At 38.0% G+C, this 23,890-nt stretch overlaps 1 protein-coding gene across 11 annotated transcripts in view; it reads right to left on the bottom strand.

Moving 5' to 3' along the window:
• ATP9B (ATPase phospholipid transporting 9B) overlaps positions 1-23,890 on the bottom strand; it is a 280,439-nt gene that overhangs the window by 236,635 nt on the left and 19,914 nt on the right. For 8 of the 11 annotated variants that reach the window (XR_015554337.1, XR_015554338.1, XM_087439362.1 and 5 more), the window contains exons 2-4: positions 17,848-18,021; positions 4,154-4,304; positions 1,344-1,457 (exon numbers count right to left, since the gene is read on the bottom strand). Coding sequence is in view for 9 of the 11 variants with exons in the window: in XM_087439362.1 (XP_087295488.1) it covers positions 1,344-1,457; positions 4,154-4,304; positions 17,848-18,021 (439 nt within the window). In the remaining 2 variants the exon portion in view is untranslated. Of the gene's footprint in view, positions 1-1,343; positions 1,458-4,153; positions 4,305-17,847; positions 18,022-23,890 lie in introns of those variants that run through there. The other 3 variants (XM_087439364.1, XM_087439367.1, XM_014781508.2) reach the window with 3 other exon arrangements.

Genomic DNA, 23,890 nt, shown 5'->3' with positions numbered 1-23,890 from the left:
CATATAGCATAGTTAAACAATCTACTTTTAGACATCTGACTTTTTAAATAATTTTTCTTATTAAAAAAATAGACATTCTTTAGACTCTGTGACCAATCATTATTTCTGTAGGATAAATTCCCCAAACAAAAATGGTGAATCCATTTTTAAGGTCTCTGATATATATTACCAAACTATCCTCCAAAAAAGCTAGACTGCACAGACTGATGTTTACAATAACAGTGGATGAGTACCACAGCTTTACACTGTCAGCATCAATATCTCTTTCAATCTTGCTAATTTAGTAAGCAGAAAAGCTATTTATTTATTCAGTAATTTTGTATTTACATTACATACAAAGTTAGTTTCATTGCTCAAATCCATGCTAACCTAAGTCTATGGGAATGGGAATGGGAGAGGCTGGATCCACCTGTCCTGTGAACAAGATTTCCACGCCCTCTTCCAGTCTAGCCTGCTGCATCTGAGGAAACAGTCTGCTGGGCAGCGGGGCTACACAAACAAGAACAGATGAACTCAAGAGAACACTGCTCAGATTTCCAATTCTGAAGGCAGTGCTGAGGTGGGAAACCTGAGCACTGCACTGCTCTGTCACGAAAGGAGTAATTTCACTCTCTACGTTTCCCTGCCTAGATTACACCAGCAATCTGCCCAAAAGGGAGCAAACAAAAGAGAGCAATACATTTTTCTAGGTGAAAGGATGAAAGAAGATATACATCTTATCTATATAGGCTGAAAATTAATGAAAACTAGTAGTATACAGCATAAAACTATCAAGACAGCATGTGTTTGAAATGGAAATATTCGATGACAAGTATCATTTGCCTTCCAAAAAACTTTACACACTGAGCTGTCAACCAGAAATTGTCTAGACTTCATTGAGATAGTTTAGAATTGTGACCATCAACTAAAGGTAAAAAAATTGCCCATCTGTCAGGATGTCAAGAGAGTTACTGAGCAGACCCCACATACCCCACACCATGACTCCCAACAGCTCCATCAGCACAGGAGGGAGCTGGGCTGGGAAGACAGACCTGCTACCCCTAGGCAGGTGCAGAATGCCCAATAGAAACCCCTCCCCCCGCCAGCAGCAAAGGTGCTCTGTAATTTCTCCAGCAGGGACTAGAGACTAGCCCACTCTGCAACTGCCCTTACACTCCTATAGGGCTGCAAAGGATTCAAGTGATAGAACTCTGTAAAATCTTTTAACACAAGTCCAATGATACACAGCAACAGTATCATGTTTTTTCAAATCTGATCAATTTATCTTTTAACCATCTCAACTCGTAAAACTACATTCTAAATATTTAATAATTTAACTTAATTTCAAAAATCTTTTCTTTTACCAGAGGAGCCCAGTAGGTGTAGAGATAGCCTATTTTCAATGCTGGTACAAACTGTGAGCAGGATACTATCAGAAAATAGAGATTCAAGAAAAACTTGAATTGTTCATATAAAACCTAAAAAGGAAAAGAAAAAATTAACACAATCTCTCCAAGGAAAACCTTTAATACTTCAGTTAAATAATTAAAATCAGCACAATATCTAACTACATTTCCATCAAACAGTGAGAATATGCCCTGAGTCACAGTAAACTTAAAATTTTGACATTGGCTTTCCACTAACGAAATCACAAAGAGATGTAGGGTTACCTCAAAATTATATTTAAAATAAACTGAAAAAAAGACCATTAAAACTTTCAACTCTATTAAAAGTATCCTCTAAAAGTGTGATTTTCTTGTATGCAATTTTCCAGTTTTCCACACTCATCTTCTATAAAGCTTTATATGCACATCAATGCAAATGAGATAGCAAAATCTTCCCAATGTTAATAAGTCAGTAAATACACATAATCAAATGTATACCTTTATAACTCAGAAAATTTTATAATGGAAGAGTCATGTTAACCTTATATTTTTGAAATGGTAAAAAACAAAATATGATAGCCACGTTTTCTGAACGTGGACACCTGGGTAGCTTTACAAAGACTCAGAACAAGCAAAATGTACAAAGGTACGACTTCACAAAAAAAATGCCTAATCTCCTGTAAGTATTTCCTTCCCTCAAAGTATATGAAATGATAAAATATAAAAATATGTAAATTACAGACCAATTTTCAGAAAGACAGCTGCCTATACATTCTTTATAGTCTCTTGATAATTGATCTTCAACAAATTTTCAAATATAAAATAAATATCATTCAATAAAATTTTAAGAATGCAAATTCTGCAACTTTTTTGTTTCAAACAGAATTATCTTTAATGAAGAAAACCCAAGATCTTGTATATTAACAGACTTCTATTTACAAATGCCTCAAATTATTAGATTTAAATCGAAAATCAAAATGGACCAAAACTCATGTTTACAGATGAGCAAACAGCACACTAGAATTACAATGAAACTTGCAACGTGCTAATCAAAATCTCCTGGGATGCCATTTTTTTTATGCAACTTGGAAGGTATGGAAATTTTAACAAGAGTAGAGCAATGGGTTAAGCACTTATTGTTGACTTAAAGAGTCTGGAACCACAGTTTTTATATAATGAAGTTATCTACATCATCATACACTTATGTGTGTGACTGAAAAATCTGTTACATTGATAACACGGTTATATTCATAATCATCTTCAATTGCTGTCTAAAAATGTTTTGAATCATTTTATAAATTAATCTCAGCAGGAGAGAAAGCTCTCTTTTTCCTCAGTGATTTCTTTAAAATCTCAGTTAGCATAAATTATATCTATTAGCAATTCAGAAATTGCCATTTGTGCTAAAAATGGCACAGAATTCCTACTGCGCAATTACTAAATGTTTCTAAAATACTACGTTTTAGATGAAAAGACTAATTTAAGAGACAATCGAAGAAAAAAACTCATTCACACGGTAATAGTTGTACAGACACATCAACAGGTATTTTCAGAATACAGCCAATCTGGGCAGGCTATATGAATTTACTCTGATCAAAGTTAAGCTGCACTGTTGGTTTTAAACCACTATAATCAATACTTTATTGTCTACTGAATGAACTTCATGACCTTTAGGAAAATGTACAATGCTCAGCCAATCCGAGAGTATTTAATAATTTAAATCTAAGGAAAAAAACAGTAGCTTCATTCAATAAAGATGAGAATACTTATCTGACTGAAAGTTTACATTTTATTGTCCTGACAAAATATCAGTCTTTTAATTACGAAGCCATTAGTTTTGTGTGTTTTAATAAGGGAGTATATTAGATATCAAGCATTTGTCAATTGTTGGATAGATGAGGACGGGTGGTGGGGGTTAATCAATGCCCAATATAAAGTCAGCATCATTATTTAAATGAAAACATGAAAGATAAAGCAGCCCTCATTTCATATAATCATGAGATTTTCTTGCAAAATAGCATAAGAGCTAATACCTAAAACATGTCAAAAACTTTGATATGGAAACATAATCAGTATCAGCTTTCTTTTGCGTTTACAAAGATAAATAAATTTATTAAAATAGGGAATGATGTGCAAAAAGTAAAAATTATTCAACTATTCTAAACTTATATAAACTCAGTTTTGTAATTTGACAGAAATATCACTAGCAACAAAAAAAGTAATAAAATATTTAAACTTCAGTATTTAAATTAAGCATAATACCTAATTAAAGAAAACTAATGATATAACAACATAACAAGTCCTGAAATTTATAATGTGAAATAGAAAACATACCTATAAATGCTTATCAATATTTTGTTACTGAGTCATGTCTGTGTAAAAAATTATTTTACTTTCATTGTGAAGTTCCTTCGCAGGGTTTAAACATTACATTCTACTTTTCCCTCCAAACAAATTCCCAGCCAACCAAAATTTATGACTTATTTTCTAGTAATTTTATTTAGCTTTATTTATTTCTACAATAATATAAATATAATGTTTATTTAGAACTGAAGGCAATAATCAAACTATAAATTCTCTTCAGTTGGACTCTATGATGTAGCCATTAAACACGCGTATGCATTATGTAACAATTATCTAAAACTCGGATGGTTCAAAAGCAAAAGGACACTGATCTGGATTTAACACAATTAAGAAGGAAAAAAAATCTAAAAAAAAAAACAATGAAAACAAAAGGAAGCTAGCAGTCTCTGATATGCAACCCGTTTTCAAGAACTGAATAGTCTTACCCCAGGTATAAAGGTAAATACATTGTATTTTTGATTTTTTATAGAATTCCGGGGATGCTTTTCTTCACACTTTTCAGGACATCCAAGCCACACTGTGCGAGGTTTCAGTTCTCTCTTTCTTTGACAAATATTTATCAGCCAATCACAGCAACTGCATGAAACAAAAGATACATATTGCATATGCTTTTTTAAAAGTTTTTAAATTTATTCTACACATTTAGAGCCAATACCGAGTGTTTCCGTATTTACCAGACACCGGTAACATATCTAATGCTAATCTGTAGGGGTTTTCTTAAAATAGGTCAGTTACACTAATTTAAATTTGACCTGAAAACAGTGAAAGAGACTTGTATACGTGTGTAATGACTTCTAGAACCTCAGGGAAATTATCTTCTCTGTTTAAACCCTCTTCCTGGCAAAATAAAACCATTAACATTCTGAAGCAGTCAATTCTTCACATGCTGAGAAAAGGATCGCTGTATGCTACTGGTAATTCTCAATATACCACTCAGTGATTGGATGGTAAAGGTCCTTAGCCATCAAGTAATCCAGGATGTGACCCTATCTCTATTCTGAGGTAGTCACTTTTTTCCTCCCTTAAAAGATGACTTTTCTAGTAGCATTAATATAAATTAAGACAAGGTTCAATTCTGTACTTAGAAAGGATACTAATGTTTAATGGGATATTCTAATGCTGATAAAAGCTTGATATTAATATTTTCATATAGGTATCTTAACTATGCAATAAATATTTTAATTCTAAATCTATACTTGCTCCAGTAGTGTCCAGGTTCCAGGAACACAAACGATCCCCCTTCCTGGACTGGACATCAAACCACTATTTTTGGGTAGAGAGTCTTAAGTCTCCAGTGGGATAACTTTTCCTAAAATACTTCAGAAAATGATGAAAAGGTATCAAATTCATCTCTATTAAGCATAAAATAATCATGAATTTAAACTTCAGTATTAGCAATTTGGTTTCATTCAAATTTCCAAAATGTAGAGAAAGACTCAGAATAGTTTATTAAGAGAAGTTGTTAAACCTCATCTTCTAAATGTAGTCAAGGCTAGAATAGCAAGCCAACAAGATAAGGGAGAAAGTCTTACCTTCTCTTCACTTTGCTTTGTGACAAAGTAAGCTCAAAAGTTAACATGAAATTCTGCATGACAATAGTCTTAGAAGGTGTGATTATAAAGTGAGGTTGACATATCAAGACTTGAATCTCGAAATCACCGCATGTCTTCCTCCAGGGAGCACCATCCCTTTGCTCCAATCACACTGATGTCATTCTTTAGAATCACTTTACTAGATGCGTTCCTTTAGAAATCACCCATGGTGGCATCCTGCATGCGGGAATATGTAAGTGTACTGAAACTGAAATCAGTGTATCTCTACCTGGTTCCTGGCTGTGCTCAGAAAATCTTCAGTCTGGAAGGACAGGAGTTTGACCTTCAGAAGTTTCCTGTCCTCCCGGTGTGGGCATTCGCTGCAGGACTGCCAGCACAACTATCTTGAGGAACTATCCCTCGATGGGGCTGATGAACACCAAGGGCATGGCTAAGCAGGTCAGCACTAAAACTGCCCCCACATCCCCCTCCTACTTCAACTGGAGCAGACAAAGAAAGATCCAACTCCGCAGGAAGAGCAAGTTCCTATCGCTGCCTGCCATCACTTTTTAAAAAATAAATCAGAACAGATACCGTCTCCACACACAAAGCAAGCTTTCAAATCCCCAACGGTTATAAATCAGGGTATTATTCAAGTGATTGAAGATTGTCAAAATAAGTATTCCCACCTTTACTGTTTTATGGTGGGGGGAGGGGACTGGATCAAGTAGATTTCAGCAAAATGTTGGTAATATATGATCTTGATTATTCTTTTTTTTTTTTTTTTTTTGCTGAGGAAGACTGGCTCTGAGCTAACATCTACTGCCAATCCTCCTCCTTTTTTTTTTTCCCCAAAGCCCCAGTAGATAGTTGTATGTCATAGTTGCACATCCTTCTAGTTGCTGTATGTGGGACGCGGCCTCAGCATGGCCGGACAAGCAGTGCGTCGGTGCGTGCCCGGGATCCGAACCCAAGCCGCCAGTAGCGGAGCACGCACACCCAACCGCTAAGCCACGGGGCCGGCCCTGATCTTGATTATTCTTAAAAGAAACAAAAATTAAACAAGGCTTCAGATAAAATATGATGAGATTCAAACAACTATTTCTCACCTTCTTGTTGCTTTTATAGCACGACCTGGATCCCCTCACAAGGATTCTTCCCCTCCAGCCCAACCCACCTTACCACACCCATGCAAAACCGCACTGTTCAATATCCACCTCCCACTTCACCAGCCCCCTCCCCAGCTGAGCGTTCACAGGTGCTCCTCCCCTAGCTCTTCCCAACAGCAGCTCTCAATCACCACTCTCTTATGTAGTTACAACACGTACCCCAGTGCACAAAAATCCTAGTTATGTTACACAAGTTACGTATACATGTTGTACATGCGAGGAGGGGAGTCTTTAAACTTTAGATTTAATCGCAGTGTCTAACACCACAACTACACTATATAGATGCTAAACTACATTTTACATAAGAGAAAACCGGAGGCCAGAAAGGTAAGTGATCTGAGACAAAACAACTAGTTAATGGCAGAGCTGAACCCAGAGCCTGGATCTCAACCCCCAGGTCCCCACTGCACTCACAACAGTCAGGCCGCCTCTTGCTCATTTCCAGACTGCCTGTCCTTAGCCTAGGACACAGCACAGCAGCCATACAACAGAGGACGAAAATAAAGGAACAGTTTATGAGGAGGCAACAAGACTCAATGGAAAAAGCATGGACTTTAAAGTCATGATTTTGGAGACAAAATGCATCTGTAAAAGTGCTAACAAGATCAGGGTTAACACACTATGAAGTCCTGGGCACGAAGCACTCAAGGAGCTCTGCTGTCACTCTATCGCCTCCTAGTGTCACATTCAAAACGCCTCCCACCTCACAGCACAAACCCTGGCACGAAAACCGTGTATACCTGTACTGTCCAACAAAGCATCCATTGGCCACATATGGCTATTTTAATTTGAATTAATTAAAATTAAGTGAAATAAGTCCAGTTTCTCAGTCACACTAGCCACATTTCAAGGGCTCAATAGCCACCTTGGCTCGTGGCTGCCACACTGGACACCAGAGATCTAGAACATTCCCATCATCGGGGAGAAAGCTATTGAGCATGGCTGCTATGCACCAAGCACACCGGGGGCAGATACAACAGGTGAGATACAGGCTTTGTACATGTACGTTCTCTTCATCATCTCAAATATGGCAAAAATCCTCCAGGAATGTATTGAGATAGGGATTTTTGTTCTGAAAAACATAATTATCTAATCTGATGGTTTAATGTACAAAAGTCAGACAAATCTAAGATGAAATAGGCAAAATTTAATGTTTGAAAAAATTCATATGAAATTTAGGAAATGTGGATTTTACCAAGTATTCTTCTACAGGCAAAAGGCTCCATCAATGCAAAACCACTGTCTGCATGACATGAACACTGTAAACATCAGCTTAGAGTAAAAACCTCAACATCAACACCACCATCAGCAGCACACGAAACTAACTTCCACTAACTCCCACAGCCTCACACTCTATAAACTCTCAATTAAATTTGTCATGTAGTGTTGTGAGTGGATTCCCACTCCTGGCAGCCCTGTGGACAGCAGAGCAGAACCCTGCCTGGTCTTTCGGCACCATCCTCTCACCTTCCAGAGCTCCACCAGACAGGGCTCCACTGCTCTTCATAGGGTTTTCATGGCCAATTTTTTCAGAAGTGGGTGACCAGGTCCTTCTTCCCAGTCTGTCTACTCTGGAAGCTCTCTGTCCACCATGGGTGACCCTGCCAGTATTTGAAATACTGGTGGCATAGCTTTCAAGGGTTAAAAACATATATATTCACGAGTTTATTAATTTTTTCTCTATAACCCTGTATAGAAAAAAGTAAGACTCCTCAACTTCCAAGATGTAACTAAATTATTTATAACACTTTGCAACTAATAACTATTAACAAATAAAAGTGTTATTATTATTATTTCCTTATGTGAAGACAGAATATGGTAGTGGTTAGGGAGCCACCATCAAATGACATGCTACTTCACAGAATTAAATGAATACACAGGCTTGAGGTGTTAAAGGCCTGTGGCTCCACCAAAAATGTCACTGGATTATGCAGACAGAAAACAGGACCAGAAAGGAAAGACAGGTGACTCTAACACTAAGAGTAAAGGGCGTAAACCCCAAAAATAAAATACTTGTAATCAAGCAAGTACGTGTAAGCCTTATTGAGTTATAGAGCTAAGGGGGAAAATAAAATTATGGACAATTTTTCAGAGTAAAATATACTTGCAAATACTGATAAATGAGAGGGAGAACCAAAGAAAAGTCCTTGGAAGAAAATAATTCGGAGCTTTACCTAATGACATTTCTACGCATGCTAAATATTTTCTAAATTACTGATTATTCAGAAGACACTTTCCCACTTATATATAAATTGCCTTACACCATCAAGTTGAATTGAAACTAAATCCAATAGTGTACACATTATACTTTTTCTTAAAACATTTTAGGATTAGTAGCTTTTCACAACTGACTCTATAATCAAAGAAGTACTCTAATATTAAATAAAGCATCTTTATATACCAAGATCTTATCTTCTAAAATTTTAACTGGCCATAATTAAGTAACTCCCCCAATTTAGAGAGCGTCCTTCCAAAGGAAAAAGAAAAAGACAAATATTATATCCAACAGGTCCCCTTGGTTACCAAGCCAAAAGCAACATAGTACTAGATCAGCATTCTCCCATGCTTCTACACCTCAAATATGCTGCAGATTAATTGCGAGTACCGTTTAGAACCAGGAATAATCCCAGCATTTGATATCCCCCCTTCTTCATATGGAAACGCCATCCAGCAGCTCCACTTTCACAGGGACACAGTGATTTCTGATAATGAGTGAAATGTAAATATCCTGAGATAGACATCCTCCTCACCAGAGAACTACACCTATCCATGTGAATCACAATAGGTCACATGAAGGACATTTGCCCGAATGGAGGACACTCAAAGTTTTAGAAGACAGATTACAGAAAAATTCTTTCAGCATGTCAGAGTTGGAATTTTTGCCGAGTAATAAAAATGAGAAAACAGTTCTTAGGCCATTAAACCCTATTCAGTCCCTGAAGTTAAGAAGAATAATTTTAAAATAAGCATTACTACTCACAGAATCTACAAATAGAAATACACTGAAATATTTACAACTCATTAATATTATTTGCTATCTACCTTTACTGTAATATTCACCAACATTTTCCTCCTACAATTAAACTAAGTAATTTTATGTATCTTCTACTCTTTGATCTATCATCTAATAATGTTAGTAACATCAAATTTTATAATGCCTGGTATTTAGGAACTAAAAAGGTAACAAATATTCAAAACTGAAAATTTATAAGAAATAAAATGACCAATCTAAATTGCTAAACATACAATCTGTTCTGTAAGATAGTTTTTAACCTCCATAACAATTTCTTAATATAGCAGATGCTAGTGAATAAGAAGAGTGTGACAATATCTCAGGTCATTTCTCATCCTATACGGCAGGAAGACTTGCATTAGGGAGTGCCATACAGACTGATCAAAGCCTGCCACCATGGTTCAGTTAGCTTTTTCCACATGATCACAATTTATTATGATAAAGACTTTACATACATATCTAATATATTTTATTGAGCTGTTTTAATGTCCCTAAAACATAGGTGTGTTTTTGCTGCTAACATCTACATTTTCAAATATATTGTTAATATTTTCCTTAAAAAAAGGAATATATTGGGGTTGGCCCGGTTGCATAGTGGTTAAGTTCGCGCCCTCCGCTTTGGCGGCTCGGGGTTTGCGGGTTCGGATTCCGGGCACAGACCTATGCACCGCTTACCAGACCATGCTGTAGCAGGTGTCCCACATATAAAGTAGAGGAAGATGGGCATGGATGTTAGCCGAAGGCCAGTCTTTCTCAGCAAAAAGAGAAAGACTGGCAACAGATGTTAGCTCAGGGCTAATCTTCCTCACCAAAAAAAAAAGGAAGATATTACAAATGAAATCCAAAATTTGGCTATGTTCCATTTGGTAAAAACAAAATCCTGTAAAAGACCAAAAATAATTAATTCAACAATGTAGTCAGCACTATGAAGAGACTGGTAACATTAAAAGTCCATAATTCTTTGGTATAGATAAATAGCACTTCCAAAACATGCAACACTCTTTTAAATCCACACCATTAACACAAAACTATCTGCATTCTTATAGTTTTATGCTCATCAGTGCCCACCTCCTCAGTGTTTCCAGCAACTCTTTGACAGGCTCCTCTGCTATTCAGTGATCCTCCATCACACTCAACACAGACTCTCGGCCTTCTCAATTCCAGTGATTTTCATGTCGAGTTCCCTTTAGGATGGTGAGAACCGGCATTTATCCACTTAAAGACCACAAATCAGGATCTATCTTAGTTGGAACACACCTCCTTGTCCCAGCACCCTTCCCAGTCCACGGAGCAAAGAGCAAGGGCTTTGGTTTGTCAAATCAGACCCTGATTCAATTTCTGGCTTGGCCCTTAACTATCACGAGAGGACTCTTCCAGTTCTTGGCTGTAGACAGTGGTGAGAACGCCCACTTCTTTAAGAAGGTGCATGCCATGGAGGAAGAGCACCACTGGGTACCAGCGCCACACCTTCCTCCACCCCACACTAATGGAGAACACACACCTCACAACTGCACGCCACAGCCATCCAACTACAATAGAGGTACCACCCAAAACTATCTGCTACAGCTGTCTCCTCAATTCACAACACTGGCCACCATCCCCAGCATGACTCCCCACCCCCACACTTCCACAGCTGACTCTGTGACGGCTCAGGCTCTCTCGCTGATGGACAAACAGTACAAAATTATGCTGGGTTCAATACAAATGCATGACTATTGATTTTCCTTTGTTGATTATTGATGATCTCTACCAAAGCATGACCAATTTTCCTATTTTTTCAGTCCTCCTCTGTGTCCCAGTCACCTCCTCACTCAGATGATCCCATGTCCCAAGTAAGGAGAAGATAAAAGTCATCTTCTCCACCACTATTTCACTCTTCCTCCCCTATATTCTCCCTGTCTAACAGGATGGATGTTAGTCTTCTTTTCCTTTATTCTTCACAGACCTATACCACATGTCTATATTCATTTTTAGGAACATCATCCTTCCATGTGGCTCCCACTATCACGATCCTGCTTCTGGATCTGACGCAATTGTTTGTATTAGACCAACCCCATACAAGGTAGATTTTTAAAAAGAAAACTATGAATAGTTTTAGATGAGCAATCTCTTAAAAAAAAAACCATAGTTCACATCATACTTAATGGTGAAATACTGAAAGCTCTCTAAGATTAGGAACGAGGCAACGATGTCCACTCTCACCACTGCAGTTCCACACAGCAGTGCGCATTCCAGCCAGTCCCCAAGCAAAAACAGAAAAGGCATACAGACCACAAAGGAAGAAACAAAACTGTCCCTATCTGCAGATGACATGATTGTCTACGTAGAAAATTCCAAGGTATCTACAAAAACACTCTTAGCACTAATACGTGAGCTCAGCAAGGTTGTAGGATAAAACATAATCATACAAATATGAACTATAGTTCTATACACTAGCAATGAATATGTGGAAAAAAAAATTTTAAATACCATACCAAACACTAAAACAAACAAAAATAAAACTTAGGGATAAATCTAACATGTACAGGACTTGCATGATGAAAACCACAAAATGCTCATGAAAAAGATCAAAGTGTATCTAAATAAATGGAGAGAAGTACCATGTTAATGATCTAGAAGATTCAGCACAGTAAAGATGTCAATTCTACCCAATTAATATACAGGTTAAACACAATTTCTATCAAAATCCCAGAAAGGATTTTGTAGATATGGACAAGATTATTCTAAAATTTTTATGGAAAGACAAAGAAACTAGAACAGCTAAGAGAATTCTGAAAAAGAAGAGATAAACAAGAAGAATCAATCTACCCCATTTCGAGACCTAGAGAAAGAGAGTACTCCAGACTGAGCCACACTAGCAGAGCATAGACACACGGACCATACGGAAAACAGGAGAGACCCCAAGAGCCCCACTCGTATAGCCAAGTGATTGCTGACACAGGTACACAAGCAATCCAACAAGGAAGGACGGTCTTTTCAACAAATGGTGCTGGAGCAGAAAAATGAACCTCAACCTAAACCTCCCACCTTACACAAAAATTAACTCAAAAGAGGTCCTAATGTAAAACTATAAAACTTTTAGAAGAAAATCTTCAAGACACAGGGCTTGGTGAAACGTTTAGACATGACACCAAAAGCACAACCCACAAAAGAAAAAAAAAGCAATTAATCAGACTTCATCAAAATTAAAAACTTTGGATCTACGAAAAACTCTTTCAGAAGATGAAAAGACAAATGACACACTGAAAGAAAATACTTGCAAACTCCCTATCTGACAGGACTCATGGGTAAAATATATAAAGAACTCTCAAGACTCAACATAAAAAAAAATCCAATCAGAAAACGAAATAGACTTGAAGAGACATTTACTGAAGAAGATATACAAATGGCAAATAAGATGTTCAACCTCACTAGTTATTTGGAAAATGCAAATTAAGACCACACTGAGCCATAACTACACACATATTATAACGCTAAAACAAAAAATAGTTACAACAACAAATGTTGGCAAAGATGAGGAGATACTGGATCTCTCACACACTGCTGGTGGGAATATAAAATGGTACAGCCACTCTGGGAAACAGTTTGGCAGTTTCTTAAAAAACTAAATATATACTTGTCATACGACACAGCAATCATACTCCTGGGCATTTATCCCAGAGAAATGAAAACTTATGTCCACACAAAAAAAACCTGATTGTTCATAGCAGCTTTATTCATAATATCCAAACACTTGAAACAATCTAAACATCCTGCAGCAGGGAATGATTAAATAAACATTCATCCATATCATGGAATACCAGGCAGCAATAAAAAGGAACAAACTATTGATACACACAACAACCTGAAGGGATCTCAAGGGCATTATGTTGATTGAAATAGGCCAATCTCGAAAAGTCACATATTGAATGGTTTCAGTTATTTAACATTCTCAAAATTAAAATCATAGGGATAGAGAACTGATTACTGGTTGCCAGGGTTAGGGACTGCGGGAGGGGAGAGAATGTGACTACAAAAGGCAGCACAAAGAAGATCTTTGTGGTGATGAAACGGTTCTGTACCTTGACTGCAGTGGTAGTTACACAAATCTACACGTGATAAAATGACAGTGAACTATATACACTTTCCATCAATGTCAACTTTCTGGTTTGATATTATACTACACTTATTTAAGATATAACCATCAGGAGGAAACCGGGTGAAGGACACATGGGACTTCTCTGTACTATTTTTGCAATTTCCTGTGAATCTGTAATTATTTCAAAATAAAAGTTTTTTAATAAATAAAGAAAAGCAAAAGGATGAAAATGATATACCATGCAAACACTAATAAAAGAAAGTGGATATCATTTTATTGAAGTTAGACATCATAAGCCTTCATAGAAGAAATATTAGAGATAAAGAGGAAGTTAATGATCCTAAACTTGCATCATTTAATAACATACTCTAAAAATACATAAAGCCAAAACTGACAAAATTTAAAGTAGACACATCCACAATGACGTTTAGAGATTAACACAAGTCTCTCAGTAACTGATAAAATAAACAAACTCTGAATATGGATACAGAAAATTTGAACTAGACAATTAACAAATATGACCCAAGGACATATAGAGCAACACATTCAACAACCGAAAAAGTACAAATTATTTTCAAATATACACAGAAAATTTACTAACGTTGTCCATACGATGAATCATAAAGCAAGTCTCAACACATTACAAACGCTGGAATAAAAAAAATTATAAGTGTGTTCTCTGGCCACAGTGGAATTAAAAGTCAATTACAAAAAGATAACTAGGAAAATTCCCAACTGTTTGGAAATTAAGCAGCATAGTTCTAAATTGAACATTGACTAAAGTAAAAAAGGCAATGGAAATTACAAAATATCTTAAACTGAATGATAATGAAAATACCATGTGTCGAAACTTAAATACATGTATTTTTAAAAAGGAAAAAAGTACAATACTGGCGATCTAAGAATTCATCTTAGGAAGCTAGAAAAAGAACAGCAAATTAAACTCAAAGAAAGCATGAGAGGAAATAAAGGGAAGACCAGAAATCAAGGAAATCGTACGCAAACACCCTGAGAAGGACAAAGCATCACTCACACAGTGTTCCACAGAGAATGCTTAACCTGAATCTGACAGTGAGGAAACAGCAGACAAACCAAAACTTGAAACATTCTATAAAACATCTGTTCTGTAGTCCTCAAAAACGTCAATGGAATGAAAGACAAAGAAACGCTAAGAAAGACTCCGGGTTAAAGACGACTAAACCGGCATGCCACTTCAACATCACATCTGACTCAGGACCACATCCGTAATGGAGAAAAAGTGTGCTACAAAGTGCATCTTTAGGACAATAGACAAAACTGGAATATAGACTTAAAGCAGATGTAAAATATTGTACCAATGTTAAATGTCCTGAATTCGGCAAGTGCGTTGATAGTTATGTAAGAAGATATCCTTTTCCTAAGAAATACACACTGAAGTAGTAAGATGTAAAGAAGAATGAAGTAAGCAACCCAGTCTGTAATGACTCAGAAAATAATACTCAGATATAAGGAGAATGATAAAATAAGTGGCAAAATGTTAAAAATTAGTGAATCTGGATAAAGGGCATATAGGAATTCTCTGCACTTTTCTTTCAATTTTTCTGTAAGCTTGAATCTATTTCAAGATAAAAGTGAATTTATTTCAAGTTTGAATTTATTTCAAGATAAAGGTTTAAAATTTCAGAAGAGAAGACACCACCAAAAGTTTGCCTCTTTGAAAAAATAAAACTGATGGGGCTGGCCCAGTGGCGTAGTGGTTAAGTTGGCATGCTCTGCTTCAGCGGCAGCCCGGGGTTCGCAGGTTCAGATCCCGGGCGTGCACCGATGCATCACTTGTCAAGCCATGTTGTGGTGGAGTCCCAGATAAAAAAGTGGAGGAAGATGGGCACGGATGTTAGCCCAGAGCCAATCTTCCTCAGCAAAAAAAAGAGGACTGGCAATAGATGTCAGCTCAGGGCTAATCTACCTCCCCCCCCAAAAAAAATGAAAAAAGAAAACTGATAATCTCCTATCAAGATTAATGTAGAAAAAGGAAAGAGACACAAATTATTGATACCAGGAATAATAAAAGGGGACATACCTACGAGCCTCATCACAGCACTGATTTATAAGAAATAACCAAAATATACTTCTGATACATATGTGGTCTTCATCCACAGTTCCTAACTCACAGCTCCCAAAAACCCTTAGAATTTCCTAAGTGTTGAGAGTAACAAAGGTGTCTTTTGTTATGTAAATGAGGTGACTTTTGGACCGCCCGGCCCAAGAGTGGAGGCTGGCTGCCAGCAGAACCAGCCCTGTGATCAGAGGGCTGGAACTTTCAGTCCTTCCCCCTGACCTCCAGGGAAAGGAAGGGGGCTTGAGGTTGAATCAAGGGCCAGTGACTCAGTCAATCCTGACTAGGTAATGAAGCCTCCATAAACACCTGAAAGGACAGCTCATCGGCCCCTTTCAGAGATCTTCCCTGTTGGGCAACCAGAACGCTTCCATGTGCTGCCGAGCTCGGCCCCAAGCTCCACGAGGACAGAAGCTCCTTTGTTTGGGATCTCGCCCTATATATCTCTTCATCTGGCTGTTGTTTAGTATCCTTTCATATCCTTTGTAATAAACTGGTAATCTAGTGAGTAAACGGGTTTTCTTGAGGTCTGTGAGCTGTTCTAGCAAATTAATCGAACCTGAGGAGGGGGTCGTGGGAACCTCTGATTTATAGCGAGTCGGTGAGAAGTACAGGTAACAACCTGTACTTGGGATTGGCATCCTGAGTTGGAGAGGGCTGTTGGAATCTCCGGTTTGTAGCCGGTTAGTTGGACGCAGAGACAACCTGAGCTTATGACTGGCGTCTGAAGTGGAGGGCAATCTTGGGGGAGCCCTTTACCTGTGGGATCTGACTCTATCAGAGATGGAGGGAGACAGCGTCAGAATCGAGCTGAATTCTCGGAAACCCAGCTGGTGTTCGAGAACTGCTAGTTGGTGTGGGGAAGCCTCCACGCACATGCTGGAATTGGGTCCAGGAAGCCTTTGCACATACCTTAGCTAGGTTACAAGAATTTAAATATAAATTTGAAAAGAAATCCCTTGAAAAGCACAAAGCATCACAACTGACACAAGAAAACCAAAACCAAAAAAATCTGCATAGTCCTATATCTGTTAAAGAAATTAATTCTAGAATTAAATATATACCCACAAAGAACACTCCAGGAATACTGGCTATTTAACCTAGAAAATGTTTTTTAAAAAGCTATAGACACTTATTAAATTAGTCTCACAAGTCTGTGACTTCTAAAACATAGTTTAGCCATGAAATTCCTTCTTCATATGAAAGCTTACAATATATAAGAAAGATAAAAATAGAGATTACTTTAATTGGAAGCTGAAAGGGGGTATAAACCCAAATCCTGGCTCAGCCTCACCTCCTGATTCCATGTTGCCAATCTCTGAGGGACTCCTCAGAATCCCTGGAAGTCCACAGAACACTGTTGTGAATACCACCTCAAATTAGTTATAAAAACATCTTTTTGCAAACTTCTAAAGGGATAATGAGAAGAATGACAAACAAGATATTTTTCTACAATTATTTAAGTTCCTTTTATGAACAAAGGGATGTTAAGTTCATGATCCTAACAAGGGAACTGACTACAAACCTTGAACAGCAGAAAGACTGCAAAAAGCTATTATTTGATATACTCCGCTCAAGTCATGACGGCTTCAGCCAGCTGTAATCTTGTCTTGCCTCTCCCTAGGGTTGGCCATACAGTCAGTGGCAAAGTGACCTAGATACAATGTGCTTTCACATACCAGACTCTGAAGTCAAAGGTGAACAGATCTGATACCTATCACACAGCATCAGTTTATCTCAACCACCAGCAAACTTGTTTAAAATATAAAGAGCTCTTATCTTCCTATCTTTCTGGTTAAATTAACAGAAGAATCTCATTCCAAGTCAAAGCATTAAAGTGGAATAATAACCTAGAGTGTTATTAAATTGGATTTTATAGGTCTATATCTACCTTTTTGGATGAGAGTATAATTATAGATGGAAGAGAAAGAAACAGTTTATAAATGTGGATACAATAAACAGAATTAATTCTACCATGCATTAGTTACAAAATCACTCATTTTTTCCCTGTTTTAAACATTAAAATGTCTCATAAAAAAGTGAATTTGGCTTTACATCCCTTTCAGATTAGCACTGCTTGGTACTTACTAATGTTATTAATACTCTCCACGATGTCATTTAGAGAGTATCTTTAATTTTATATAAAAATAAATATGTTAAAAGCTAAGCTTATAAATAACTTAACTCTGTAACCTCAGTGCACAGGAAATCAGGCAGCGATGGGTAACCAACCTGGTACAGAGGAACTTCCATCCTCCACAGACAAACCACTCTAGTCCTCTTCTTCTTTGCGAGATCCTAGCTCGCGGTAATGTGTGGTAATCACTTTCGTCATTCTCAAAGCCTTCTTCAGACATCATCAGTGGCATTTCATCCAAATGGGCAGACTCATCTTCCAGCTGGTACCTGGTTAAAGGTGAGAAGAGTGCTGAGGCAGGCTAACCCATCTTCCATCACAGGATAAGGGTTTCATTTTCAAGAGCTGGTCCAATTCTACCAATCACGCTTTTCTTTCTTCCTCAAACGAAGCTGTCTTCAGCAGGGGCAAACCATTATAAATAACTCTGCACAGGGATGCTACTTTCCTTTGTAGAAAACGTACTTAACCAAAGGAAGCAGGAAAGGAAAAGGCTGCCCAAAGAAGCCAACGTTACCATGCTGTGAGTGAACCCTCCAAGCAGCCTTCCATATGCAATCAGCTCAACCACACCACCCACTCACTGGGTTCAATTCAGGAATATAAAAAAAAATCAATCATCTGAGGGGCCAGACCTGTAGAGCAGTGGTTAAGTTTGGCACGTTCCACTTGAGTGGCCCGGGTTCACGGGTTCACAGACCTACACTACTCGTCAGCCACACTGCAGCGGTGACCCACATATAAAGTAGAAGACTGGCACAGAGGTTGGCTCAGGGCTAATCTTCCTCAAAAAAAAACAAACAATCAATCATCTGAAACATTACTATTAGCAAAAAATGTATATACCTCTAGGTCCTATCTAAACATTCTATGTTACAGACTGATGGGAGGTAAAATTTAACCAACTTCACATTCATCAACCAAAGTTGTAGAAGTGACTTTGAGCTATGTAGGTGTCTTATGTTGACAGATGGGAACATGGTCCCTTGGTTTGTTGTCAGAGTTGATATACATAGCAAGGATGCTATGTTCTGCTTATTCTCTGTCTCTGTTATTCCCCTTACTAAAAGTTTCTATTCAATGAAATAATCTCCTCCACAACCAGTATCCCTTCTAGAGTTCAACAATCCTCTTCTGATTCCATGAAACAGGCAGCCTACCATCAAATGTCCATTTATCTTTCCTCAATCATGAACATATATATCTTTAAAAAATAAAAACTTCCCTTTTTGAGAACCAACAATTTGTCAGAAACTATAATGGAGATTCAACAAATGCTATCTTATTTAATTTTATGGCAAGCCTTCATGTAGGAATTACCTCAATTTAAAAAATAAGAGAGCAGACTTTTGGGTTCCTATGGGATAACGGCTGTCACTTAAATTGAAATTTCTCCTCACATCCTCTAAAATCCACACAGAAGACAAATAAAACCAACCAAAACCTACAACTACAACATTCATAAGGGACAGACAATACTACAATCTACTTAAAGAAGGCAGCAAACCCGAAACAGGATAAAGTTAGAGCAAACCACACAAAGCACATAGTAATCAAACTACTGAAAGCACAGATGAAGAAAAAATTCCTGAAAGCAGTCAGAGAAAAACACTCATTATATATTGAAGCACATCGATTCAAATGCCCCATGGAGAGAAACGGAGGTGAGAGAACAGGAACTCCATGTTTAAGCGCTGAAAGATAACAACTTTCAACCCAGAATTCTATATCCAGCAAAAATATCCTTCAGGAACGAAGGCAAAACAAAGACATTCTCAGATGAAGGATAAAACCAGGAGCATTTGCCACCATCAGACCTACTATAAAAGAATGTTAAAGAGGGTTGGCCCTGCGGCTTAGCAGTTAAGTGCGCGTGCTCCGCTGCTGGCGGCCCAGGTTCGGATCCCAGGCGCGCACCAACACACCGCTTCTCCAGCCATGCTGAGGCCGTGTCCCACATACAGCAACTAGAAGGATGTGCAACTATGACGTACAACTATCTACTGGGGCTTTGGAGGAAAAGAAAGGGAAGGAAGAAAGGGAAGAAAGGAAGAAAGAAAATGTTAAAAAAATAAAAAAATAAATAAAAGAATGTTAAAGAAAGTTTCAGGATGAAGAAAAATGATACCAGGAGGAAACCTGGAATTTCAGGAATGAAAAAAGAGCAATATAAAGTTCTTTAAAACACGTATGACTATTGAAAAGTAAAAGTTATAACATTGGTGAGGCTTTCAGTGTAAACAGTATAAAATGTCATATGTGAATACATATGACAGCCATACCATAAGGAGGAGTAGACAGTTTCATAGTTTACTTTAAGTGTAAAATATTAACTTAGTGAAAAGTTAGCTACATATATGCAATCCTCAGAGTGGGGCTTCTCAACAGTGGTACTATGAACATCCTGGGCCACATAATTCTTTGGTATGGGGGACTGTCCTGTGCATTTTAGAAATGTTCAACAGCATTGCAGCCTCTACACATTAGACACCAGTAGCAGCATCCCCTACCCCAGTTGCAACAATCAAAAATGTCTCCAGACATTGCCAAATATCACCTGGTGGACAAAAACCACTATCTACAAAAAAAAAAAAAAAAAAATACTTTAAATATAACGGCATACCATGTTAAAAGATTAGAAGTAAAAGGATGGAAAAAGATATATGATGCAAACACTATTTCAAAGGAAGCTAAATAGCTACTGTAATATAAGTAAGACAAAGAAGACATCAAAAAAAGGGAAGAATTGCCTAGGATAAGAAAGGACATTATAGGGCCAGCCCCGTGGCTTAGCGGTTAAGTGTGCACGCTCCGCTACTGGCAGCCCGCCTTGGGATCCCAGGCGCGCACCGACACACCGCTTCCCCGGCCATGCTGAGGCCACGTCCCACATACAGCAACTAGAAGGATATGCAACTATGACATACAACTATCTACTGGGGCTTTGGGGGAGGGGGGGAAGGAGGAGGATTGGCAATAGATGTTAGCTCAGAGCCGGTCTTCCTCAGCAAAAAGAGGAGGATTAGCATGGATGTTAGTTCAGGGCTGATCTTCCTCGCAAAAAAAAAAAAAAAGAAAGAAAGAAAGAACATTATATAATGATAAGAGGATCAAATCACGAAAAAGCTCTAGCAATCGTAAATGTGTATGCACCTACCACCAGAGTTTCAAAATACACGAAGGATATAAATAAAAGGAGAAATAGATCAATCCACAACAGCACTTAAGATTTCATGCCTCTCTCCGTAACTTACAGAAAAAAAAGACAGAAAATCAGAAAGGATATAAAGACATAGCCAACACTGTCAGCCAACTTGACCTAACTGACATTTACACCACACCCTGCAACGGCAGAATAATATTTTCATCAAGTGCACAAGCAACATTCACCCCCATGGACCACATCCCGGGCCATAATACAAACTCTAACAAATGTAAAAGAACTGAAATCATACAAAGTATGTTCTCTCACCATCACGGAATTTTTTTAAAAAAACAGCAACAGAAAGATACCTGGAAAATCCACAAATACTTGGGGGGATAAAACACCCTTCTAAATGACTGATGGGCCAAAGAGGAACTCTGAAGGGAAATTCCAAAATATTTTTAAGCAAACAAAAATAAAAATAGGACATACCAAACTTTGATGGATTACAGGGAAATATGTAGCACTAAACGCTTATATTAGGGGCGAAAAAAAAAAAGGCCTACAGTCACTTATCTAAACTTCCAACATGACAAAACAGAAAAGAAGAGCTAATTTAAACCCAAAGCAAGCAAAAGGAAGAAAATGATTAAAAAAAGAACAGAAACAACCTGGAAATTTTATAGATGATGGGAAAGTTCCTTACGTTGACTGTGGTGAAATACACACCTGTCAAAACTCCAACTGTAACCTTTAAGTGGAGTCAGTTTATTAAATATAAATTATATCTTAACGAAGTTGACAAAAAAATAAGTGATTAAAAATAAGAAGATCCACTTGTAAGTTTGAAGGGTTTACCACCCCGGGCCAAGTTCAGGAAGACCGAGCAATAAGGATAATGACTCTCATTGACTGTAATTCGTTAAGTAAACAGAATTCATGAGTCCACAGCGATTCTCAAGAAGAGAGAGAGAAGGAAAACTCCTCTTTACCAAAAAATACCAGCTCATACATGTGGAAAGAATGTGAGAACCCCTATTTTCCAACCCACAATGTAGTAACCGGTTTAGGCCGAGATTACTAGTGGACATGAAAAGCATTCGGTGAAGGCTGTTAGGGAACAGAACGTCGCATGATACTGGAGGACCACCCACAAATTCCTCCCAACTGCAAACGAAAATGTACAAACTGTCAAAAGCTCTAGAAGCCCCCACCTTAACCTCGACATCAAACTCAGAACCACTTAACATGAGACAACCTGACATTACCTGCCTGCTGATGTGATGCAGTAACAAGTACATCAAGCATTCTTGCCCAAAAATTTACTGAATTTAATCAGCCGCTAGAGCAGTGGTTCTCAAAGTGTGGTCCCCAGACCAGCAGCATCAGCATCACCTGGGAATGTATCAGAAATGCAAATTCTCAGGCACCCCGAGATCTAAGGAACAAGAAACTCAGGGAGAGTAAGCCTACAGTCCATGTTAAGGAGCCCCACACACTGATGTTTCAGAAGTACTGCTCAAGAGCTCATTTCCAGATGATGGGAAGTGCAGGAAATGAAGAGCAGTCACTGACTTCAGGAAGTACAAATCTAGCATGTGGGACACACTGCAAACAACTGGCGTGGACTTTCAAAAGCTCCACCTCGTTAGGAAAAACAACAACAGTGTGAAGATAAATTTAAAGACTAAAATAAATTTAAAGAGATATAACCAAATGAAACAAACTTTGATTAGAACCTGGATTCAAAAAAGGTGCTATAAAAGACATTCTTGAATATGTTCTGGAACTAAACGGTGGTGATGGCTGCACAACACGGTCAGTATACTAAATGCCACTGGATTGTGCACTTTAAAATGGTGAATTAGGGCCGGCCCCGTGGCTTGGTGGTTAAGTGCGTGCGCTCTGCTGCTGGCAGCCCGGGTTCGGATTCCGGGCGCGCACCGACACACTGCTTCTCCGGCCATGCTGAGGCCGCGTCCCACATACAGCAACTAGAAGGATGTGCAGCTATGACATACAACTATCTACTGGGGCTTTGGGGGGAAAAAATAAATAAATAAAATCTTTGATAAAATGGTGAATTATATGTTCTGTATTTTACCACAATTTGAAAAAAAATAAATTCTTGAGACAACAGGAGATATTTGAAATGGGCTGGATATGCCATGTTATGAGTTCCTGTTAATTTTCTCAGTTGTGACAAGAGTGATGTGGTTGAAGAATCATGCTCACTGTTGGGAGACCCACACTGAAGGTCATTCTACCTGTAACACACTGTGAAACAGTTCAGCACAGACAGGGAGAAAGCAAATGAGGTATAACGTTAACAGCTGTTGAATCTATGTAAAAGATTATTCTTTTGATGTTTCTGTATGTTTGAAATATCTTATAATGAACAACCGGGAAAAACATATTCAAGAGAAAATAATTTTAAAGCCAAAATAGATGTCCTCTGTAATTTCTTGAATCCATGGCTTCTCCATCTTTTTTCCTACCATTTTTCTCCAAGACCTGTGGTCATTTGGAAAATTGTCATCTTCATCATCATTACTCTCTTCTTTCTCTAGATCTCTTGTCACACTCACAAGGCAACATTTTGGAAATGAAGGCCTTGAGAAGGAAGGACAATGATGAGTGCTAATCCAGAGAATCAAGAACATCCAACAACACTAGAAGGATTTCCATTTTGCTCTAAACTTTATGAAAATACACCTTCTACAGTACAGAAGAGCTTTACATCTGCAGTTAGCTTTCTTTTTAGCAAACCTCTCAGCTAACTGTGCGTATCTGTATGTGCACGTGCCTATGTGGGCATGTGCACGCACATATGCACCTGTACCTGCATGTAGGTGGGTAAGTGCCTGTGAGCATGAGTGTGCGCGTGTGCGTGGTGATGGTGCCAGGCAGTGCTTTGCCTACTATGATGCTGTGAGAAGGTCAGAAGGCAAGACCCCAAAGCCTTTGTTTTCATGAGACTTTATTCTTAAAAT

The sequence above is a fragment of the Ceratotherium simum genome, chromosome 14 (assembly GCF_057802395.1).
Source record: "Ceratotherium simum simum isolate JZ-2026a chromosome 14, ASM5780239v1, whole genome shotgun sequence".
Lineage (NCBI taxonomy): Eukaryota > Metazoa > Chordata > Mammalia > Perissodactyla > Rhinocerotidae > Ceratotherium > Ceratotherium simum.
This window is presented reverse-complemented; position numbering and strand designations above follow the sequence as displayed.